Below are 9,265 nucleotides of genomic sequence, written 5' to 3'. Positions count from 1 at the left end.
TTCCTACTGAAGCAGATTTGTGTAAAGATTGCAGGCATAGCAAAGGTCTGACCGCTTTTCAATGAGTGATTATTCTGGAACATTGCTCACCGACCATCTCTTGCTTTGAGCAGCATTAAACCAAAAGTTTCCCTTTCAATTTAATTGGCAGGAACCAGGATTCTCTCAAAGATGTTGAAGGTGAAAAATACACTGGAAGGTGTAACTGCCCACTTCTTAGCTGGGGAAGCTACAGTAATAGGTTCTCCTGGCCTACTGGTGAAGAAGAGAGAGCACCTCTTTCTGGTCTTGATGGAACCCCTTCTTGTGTCTCCCTTGAAGTTGCAGAACCTCTGGACCAGAATAGTTCCTATTCCACTATCTCCTCCACAAAGTGGAGGGCAGGCTGCGTGTAGTGGCTCACACCTGTAATCCCAGCACTTTGGGAGGCTGGAGGCAGGAGGATCGCTCGAGAACAGGAGTTTGAGATCACCCTCGGCACTGCAGTGAGACCCCTATCTCTACAAAATATACAACAGAAACTAGCCAGGCTTGGTGGTGCACCTGTAGTCCCAGCTACTCAGGAGGCTGAGGCAGGAGGATCGCTTGAGTCTAGGAGTTCGAGGGTGCAATGAGTTATGATCATGTAACTGCACTCCAGCCTGGGTGACAGAGAGACCTGTCAAAATAATAATAATAATAAAAAGGGCAGGGAGCAGAATTTGGAGAGTACTAGATGCACATTTAGCTGTCCCGTTCCCTCAAGGCTCTGTGAGTAGCCCCTCAGTTAAGTTTCTCTCAGAGTTCATGATTTAGCCTGAGCTCCTTAGCATGAATGGAACGTGGCCCTCCCTGGAAACGCACTGTTGTCTCACTAGACTCACCCCTTCCCATCCCGCACATTTATATGTTCCCAGTGGGGCAGGGTGGAGGGTTGAGGATGGGGTAGGGGGAAATGTGGAAGGAAAATGTATGGGTCAATGTAAATCCATCACGGGCACTTGGCAAGCTCTGTGATGTGCAGGACATACTGATGGTGACTCAGGGATATTACCTGATGAGAAGAGGCCTCTTCACCATTCTACTCAAATTGCATTCCCTTAGCAATTCCCATCCGTATTCTACTGACCCCAATTGGCATCCAAAACCAACGTACTGTTAAGTCACATCTTTATTGAAAATACTACCATCATGTGGCCTACAAAAATAACAGGGCATTCGTCAACTTTGTTCATCTATCCATTTCATTTAACAAGTATCTAACGAATTACTTGATGCTGTGCTGTGCACAATTTCTATCTGGCAGGAAAGAACTTTGGAAAAACTGTCATGAAGACCTTACTTTAGAAAAAGGGACCTGCATAATAACTATTGATGACAGGGGCCCATGTGATGCGTACAGGAGCCAGGCCAATACGAGGCACAGGTGGCCTGGGTGGCATAGGTGCCATAGGTGGCCTGGGTGGCACAGGTGCCATGGGTGGCCTGGGTGGCATAGGCACCATGGGTGGCCCGGGTGGCACAGGTGCCATGGGTGGCCTGGGTGGCATACGCACCATGGGTGGCCTGGGTTGCATAGGGACCACGGGTGGCCTGGGTGGCACAGGTGCCATGGGTGGCCTGGGTGGCCCAGGTGCCATGGGTGGCCCGGGTGGCATAGGTGCCATGGGTGGCCTGGGTTGCATAGGGACCATGGGTGGCCTGGGTGGCATAGGTGGCACAGGTGGTCTTGGTAGTTGTGGCACCAGATGAACACACAAAGCAGGATCCAGAGAAGGAGTGGCATTATAGGGGCCACCCAAGAACACCTCCGCAGGGCGGGCCAGGGCGGCGGCAGCAATGTTTCTCAACATGAGCACCCTCTGATTTCGTTTCCACTTGGCTCTTCTGTTCTGAAACCAAACCTTCAGAGGGGAAAAATGAATTGGTTTAGTATTTTGAACAGCTAACGTCATAATAGAAAAAAACATGACATGCAATTCTATATGCCATTGAGACTTTAAACTGCAAGAGGTGAAGCTATTTTCTTATTGATGAAATATCTTAGAGGAGTGAGGGAGGGGCGGGCTCAGATGTGCTAGTGGTCACCCCTGCTTAAACATAACCAAAGCCAACAGACGGCAAATTTTGGTATGGGCCCATATTGGGTCTGTATTCTCAATACTGATTTCATAAAATAAGTATACTATATTTGCAAAGAAAAGGAGGGGAGTGTCTACTAAAAGTGTCTTTAGGGAAATTCATGCTGTAGAATTTGGAAATAGATGAGAATATTGTCTTTTTTCCTTCTTTGTATTTTCTGGCTCTTTCTTCCTTCAGAAATCCATTGAGAGGCCTATGTAAACCCTGGGAGGGAAAAAAAGCAGGTCAACAAACCTTTTTTCTTTTCCTCTGAGTTTACCTTGCTTCCCTGAGAAGGCAGAGGATACATCATCCCAACCTGAGGCTAGGCCTGTGGCACATCAGGACTCCAGCATTCAGTGGTCTGCTTTGTTGGACTGCTTTTCCAGACATCACACCCACAGGCGTGCAGTGCATTTCCATCACTGCACTCACACACACACCCTGAGGCAAAGCTAATAAGCCCATTCTAACTTTTTTTTTTTTTTTTTTGCAAATACTTCCTTGATGCAGCTATGGTCTTCTGTAATTTTAAACAGTCAACTTTTGATCTCGTGACCTGCAAAATTAGTCGTTACTGCCTGAGTAAATGAAAAGGTATTTTAAATCAACACAGGTAAGAATCTTGCCTGAATCGAGACACCCCCCCAATCAATCAAATTCCAGAAAACCCACCTTTTCAAAATAATACCACCAAAAAGAATAAAACATCTAAGATGTTTTTTCTAAGGTGTTTACAAAAAGTGAACAATCTCTTATGCATTTGGTAGTTTCATAAAGTTGAATTTGTGTGACATCTGCAATGCATGTGTTTGACTGTATACAATTCTTCTCTAAGCTTTCCATCCTTCTTAGGTAAGGGGACTTTATTCAAATTCTTCTTTCTTTTCCTTGTTTCATTTTTTTTTTAATTTATTTATTATTATTATACTTTATACCTGATGTAAATGACGAGTTGATGGGTGCAGCACAGCAACATGGCACAAGTATACATATGTAACAAACCTGCACGTTATGCACATGTACCCTTGTTTCATTTTTTAAAGACAGTTTTCCAAAGCTTACGAATGTCTCCCCCATTACCACTTCATTGCAATACGTTAGCAATGTTTTCAGGCTGACATCAAAATCTTCCAAAAAAATTAAAACTTAGGTCCGCCACTCTCTACTTAAGTACTGTGTTCTGTGTGTGAATTACTCCTTCATCCCAATGCCTAAATATAAATTCACTCATTTAGCTAAGTGCTTGTGCTTGGTTTTAAATATTTTAAATAATTTAGTACAGTTGAACTTTCTTATAAAACTCAGTTCTTCTGTGCATTAATTTGACTACTTCCGAGGTCAGATTGAGCCCCGAACATGACTCCATATAGAAGTAATCCTTTAGGGAAAACTAACATTCTCCCTAGAGAATACCAGTGTTAGAAGAAGGTTAATCTTATTTATTGGAATATATGTATGTATGTATGTGTATACATGTGCATATATGTGTATGTAAATGTATATATGTACATACACATGTGCATACACTATATGGAAGGAAAGACAGATACAGATAGATAGAGATAGGAGAACAGTCATTTTTTTCTTTAGAAAATCATATTTCCTCTGTTAACGAGCAATTTCCATAATCTGAAGTTTACATATCCTATTTTCTACCACCAAAGCCCCTACTATTCAAAACTTATTTGCCAACCATGGAAAAGACAACAAAAAACACAAACTTGAGAATGTCCAGGACAAAACCTAAAGCATGCTTTAGAATGGCTGTCCTGCCAAATTGCTTTTTCAAGATTTACTGACCTGCACTCTGTCTTCAGTCAAATTCAGGCGTGCTGCAAGTCTTTCTCTTAGGGAAGAAAATTACAAATATTCAGTATTTGGAGTTGTGGATAAAATGAAATATGAATGTGGCTGGGTGCAGTGGCTTATGCCAGTAATCCCAGCACTTTGGGAGGCCGAAGACGGTGCTGAGGTCAGGAGTTCGAGACCAGCCTTGCCAGCATGGTGAAATCCTGTCTCTACTAAAAATACAAAAATTAGCCAGGCATGGTAGTGCATGCCTTTAATCTCAGCTACTCGGGAGGCTGAGGCAGGAGAATCGTCTGATCCCGGGAGGCGGAGGTTGCAGCCAGGAGAGATCACGCCACTGCTCTCCAGCCTGGGCCACAGAGTGAGACTCCGTCTCAAAAAAAAAAATAAATAAATAAAAATAAAAATACATATATATATATGTGTGTGTGTGTGTGTGTGTGTGTGTGTGTGTGTGTGTGTATGAATGTACATTATTTCTATCCCCCACCTCCCAATGCAGTTTTCCCCCACCTCCCAGTGCACCTCCCTAATACGGTTGGGACTCGCTTTAGGGAAGTTTTTCCCATGAACGACTTTGCTGTTAAATAAGATAGAAAAAGGGAATATATGTAAAAGCGCCCGATGGTTTGTTAGCTGAATATGACTCAATTCTTCTGTTTGTGAAACAGCAGACAACAACCCTGGAAATCTTTCCTTGGGAAGTCCGTCCGTGAAAAAAAAAAAAAATGAAATGCCAAAACACCTTTAAAGCGCTGTATTGAACCACAGTATTTCTGTTTATTGTAAAAGGGAGAGGTGAACTCTCAGGGAGTGAACTCCAAACCACATCGGCCAAGCACGCCCTCGGGAAATTCTTTCTTGCTCTTTGCCGGGCGAAGGCTAAGTACAACGAAGCCAGAAAGGTCCCCTAAACCCTACTCTGACCTGTCCAGGTGACCCCTGCCCCCAATTCCAGCCTGGCCAGAAAAGGCCTGCCCCTTCGTACACTACGGGGGCCGGTACGAGGAGGGCTCCGAAGAGGCTAGCGAAGGAAAGGGGTGTCTGGCTACCGAAAGCTCAAAAGTCCGCCTCCTGGTTGTAAAAGTGCGCTCCACGTGGCAGGGCGGTTACTAGAGCGAAAAGAGTGAGGCGCTCGCCACGCGCGCACAAGGTAAATGGCGCTTAAAAACTCAATACTATTTTAATGCAATATTAAAACGTATCAAAATTAATGCAAAAACAACCCATGATGAGCAAACTGCCAAAATTTTAAATAAAGGCGGGATCGGACCCTCCCTGACTCGCTTTACCCTAGTCCCGCCCCAGTCTTTTACATCCTCCGCGCCCCGCCCCCCACATCCCTCAAAAAGCAAGGGCGGAGCCAGCGCCCGTGAGCCCCGTACGTGGCTTTTGGCTCGGGAGGAGAGTGAAAGGGTCTCGGGATGAACTGGGCGCCTCCGGGGCAGGCCACTTACCGCGCCACAACGTCGGGGTATTGAGCTTCATCGAAAAAGTTCTCCAGCTCCTGCAGCTGAAACTGGGTGAACGCGGTGCGGCGGCGGCGTTTCCTCTCTGGGGGCTCTGGCCCCTCAGCGGTTTGTGGCCCCTCCGCCGGCTGTGGCCCTTCCACGGTTGCCTGGGGCGGCTCCTCCTGCTCTTGCTTCGGCTCGAGCAGGGGCGGCTCCTCCTGCTGTTGCTCCGGCTCGGGCAGGGGCGGCTCCTCCTGCTGTTGCTCCGGCTCGTGGCCACCGCCACCCTCACGGTCTTGGTCGTCCGAGGGGACGAACCCCACCGTGCCAACGTTGTTTTCTGCTTCTGCTCCGTACTCAGGTTCGGACCGTGCATTCTCCTCGTCCTCTCCTCCCCTTGCCATCAGCGAGGTCACGGTAAGTTTCTCATCTGGGAAGGGAGGAAAGCAAAAGAGAGACCCCAGGGCGTTGGAGCCCACGGCGCGAGGGCTGGAGGAGGCAGGGGACCCGCTATGGAAGAGCAACTGCGACAGCCGCGCAGCGTCCCGTCTGCTCGCCTCTCCCAGGGAAAAATTCCTCTTTTGGAGTTCGCGAAAGCTCCTGTCCCTGTCCAAGCACTAACCATTCACTTCCTCTATGTCCTCGCCGACTGCCAGGCTGCGGTAGCCCATATCACTGTTGGTGTACTCGCGAAGAGCCTCCATGCTTCAAGTGCTGTCGATAAAGCCGTGCACTTCTGCAGACTCTGCGCGGGCTCCGCGGCGATCCCGGGGTTGGAACTGGCTCTGGGACCAATGGCTCGGGCGAGCGCTTTTCTGGCGCCGGGACCTCTTTCTGGCGCCGTCTGGCACTTGCGCGCCCTATATAGCGGTACGGTGCCTTCCGCAGGTTCAAAGCGTACGCACACGCGTCGGTTAAACGCCCCCTATTAGCATTCACAGTACATCTAGTTGTGAGTGCGACCCCGTGGGGACGCATTAGTGTCCAGGGCGTACAAAAAATAGGGCGAGCGTGCGCAAGCATGGTGCAGGTAGTGAGCATGCTGTGCGGGGAACAGTAGCTCCAAGTGGTCGCTTAACTAACTACTTCCAACTTGAGCGGAGACCGGGATTGGAAAAAGCGACTGGGTTGTGAAAGCCGATTTGGGGGCGAGGGGGTGGGTTGAGACCTCACACTAGCTTGTGGAGAGGTATTTTGGCAGTGTTCCTCCGCCCAACCCTCTTTACCTCGCAGCACTTGGGTGGAGCAATGCCCTTTGCTTCCCCCACGGAAAAGACCCAGAGATGGCGTTGAAGAAAGCGCGGAGCGTTCAGCAGCCCAAACATGCAAAAGTGAACTTGTTAGTCTACCATGCAGTTGGGTTCTGAGAACGACTCTCCCCTACTAGAAATTGGTGACAAATGGATAGGACTATCTAGTTCTGTACAGTTCGCGCCAAAGTCAGGATAGTGATAAGGTGCAATGATTGGCTAGAAGGCTGCTTGCTCTGGATTTTTGAATTCAGAACCCACCGTGCATTCCGGGAGCGGGAATTTGGGGCTGAGTTTGAAGAGCAGTCCGCTGCTCAGGTGCACGCTGCAAGAAACCCAACGTGCTTTTTGAGAAAGCTCCAAAGACTTAAGATTTTCAGTAATGAACTTATGTCAGAGTGCAAGTATAGAAATCTGCTAAGTGCGTAGTGCATCCAAGAATGCTTACACTACAGGGGCCCCGTCTTTTGATGCGCGGTACTTGCAACGTCTGCTGTGCTAGGTTGCTGTGCTTCTTATTGCAGCGCACTTTGCAGAAGCCCGTTCTGCAGGCTCCTAAAGCGCGCGTATTCCCCGGGCTTGTGCTGTGGACCTGGGAGAGTTCCCGCCTTCCCCACTACCCGTTCTCCCTCCCCCCCCTCCGCTTTTCTGGAACTGTCTTCCTGAATTCTTGCTCCCCAGTGATGTCTCACATTTAAAAGGCCGGGCTATGATTGAAGGCTATATGGTTCTCCCTCCAATAAGTGTTTGCAGGTTCCCCAGGACGTGTTAATATCCGTAATATTATAAAAATAGCTCTGTAGACTGTTACTAGGGAGGCTGAGGTGGAAGGATCGCTTGAGCCCGGGACGTCAAGGCTGCAGTGAGCCATGATCAGGATACTGCACTCCAGCCTGGACGACAGTAGACCCTGTCTCAAAAAATAAAAATAATTTAAAAAAATTTTTTAAAAGCCTGCTAATAATGGGCCCTATGCTTGGCACTGTACATGATTTATCTTACTTTCACCTTGATAACCACCATTATCATCCCCAATTTTTTTAAAAAATACAGAAGACTGGGCTCCAAAGAGCCAGGCAACTTGCCATTGGCAATACATGCCAGTTTTAACTACAAAATGTGTGCACTTTTCACTATATTATGGCTGTCTTAATTCAAACGAGTAAATAATAGTGGGATTTCAGGTAAGAGTAGGAGGAGGTGGCGTTTGGGGGAGACATAACCTTTACAATTCCTGGGTGTGAGGGGTCTTCTCCTTCTTTTGCACACTAGTTCAGGCCTCTTCCCCTTGCTCCAGGGCCTCGGCTGGATGTCCCTAAACCACAGGGTTGGGATCCAGCACTTCTGGGTTCCCCCAGCCCACCACTTCACGTTTGCTCAATACGGAGAGGATATTAACAGGACAGGATACTGCATGCATTAGTTGCTGAGCTGGTGTCTGGAAGACCTGGTCAGGAGGGAGAGGTAATGAGGCTCACCCTCACTCTCACCCTCATGTCGGGGCCACATTATGACTTTCGTGGGTCCTAGACATTTTTGCCTTCCTGGGCCCCTTCCTCCATTAAGAAAAAAAATTGTATTTTACAGCTGTGTTGGTATAAGGATGAATATAATTTGGGATGGATTATATTAATTTTTTTCTTATGATTTTAAAAGAAATTAAGATCATTTCTTTTCTTTTCTTTTCCTGAGACAGAGCCTCGGTCTGTCGCCCAGGCTGGAGTGCAGCGATGCCCTCAGGGCTCAGGGCAGCTTTTATCTCCCCCGCTCAAGCGATCCTCCCAAATAGCTTGTACTACAGGCACGCCGGACACTGCTCTCGGCAAATTTTTTTTTTGTTGTTTTTAGTAGAGACGAGCTCTCTCTATGTAGTTCAGGCTGGTCTCTAACGCCTGGGCTCAAGCGGTCCTGCCTCCTTGGCCTCCCAAAGTGCTGGGATTACAGGCGTGAGCCACCGCGCCCAGTCAGTTAAGACATTTTCACAGTCCCCTAAAAGTGCGATGGGCCTAGGGCACTTCGACTACAGTGTCTAATTAATAAGTCCTCCTGCCTCATATTCACTTGCAAAAAGATTTCAAGGGTTACAACCCCACAGCCTTTCTGATTTTAAGCAAGACCCTCCTAAGGCTGGCTCCTGCTGAGTCTGCAGGCCTTCTTCTCTTTGGGCTCCATACCTGGCGAACAATTTTTGCCTGGGGTGTTATATCACACAAGAAATCCGTACAGGGTTTAATCAAGGTGTGCAGTAGCCTACCTAGTATAATTGGTAACAGTATGGATGTGTTCTGTCACATCTTAGATTTCCATGGTTTACCAATGTTTTCTAAACCTCAGTCATTCAAGTGTCCCTTTGCAAGTTTTGTCGTATCTGGGTACCAGAGAGGACGATATTTACTTAACACGCTTACTTAAATTGATTTACTTTTTGAAAACCTTAAATACCTAATTAAATCTCATCCTAGGCAAAAATAGCTATGAATTCAAGATTTATGAACGCCAGATTTACATATACCAGATTTATGTCAAGCACAGCAATAGTTGAGAAGCAGGGACCCTGAAGCCAGACTGCTGGCTTTGCTTGCCGTTTGCTAAATAGGTAACTTGGTGGGTTGCATAATCTCCTTGTGCCTTAGTTTTCTCATCTGTAAAATG

The 9,265-nt window shown here is 47.3% G+C and overlaps 1 protein-coding gene across 1 annotated transcript; it reads right to left on the bottom strand.

Moving 5' to 3' along the window:
- Positions 1–1,141: 1,141 nt before the first annotated feature.
- LOC105499698 (ESX homeobox 1) lies at positions 1,142–6,180 on the bottom strand. The gene is made up of 4 exons (XM_011772465.2): positions 5,986–6,180; positions 5,370–5,793; positions 3,904–3,949; positions 1,142–1,883 (listed from the first exon to the last, which is right to left on the bottom strand). Exons 1-4 carry the CDS (start codon positions 6,065–6,067, stop codon positions 1,323–1,325), a joined length of 1,113 nt encoding a protein of 370 aa, XP_011770767.2. The 5' UTR covers positions 6,068–6,180; the 3' UTR covers positions 1,142–1,322.
- Between the last annotated feature and the right edge of the window lie 3,085 nt (positions 6,181–9,265).

The sequence above is a fragment of the Macaca nemestrina genome, chromosome X (genome assembly GCF_043159975.1).
Source record: "Macaca nemestrina isolate mMacNem1 chromosome X, mMacNem.hap1, whole genome shotgun sequence".
In the NCBI taxonomy this organism is placed as follows: Eukaryota; Metazoa; Chordata; class Mammalia; order Primates; family Cercopithecidae; genus Macaca; species Macaca nemestrina.
The sequence above is the reverse complement of the archived record's forward strand: the minus strand, read 5'-3'. Positions and strand labels throughout refer to the sequence as shown.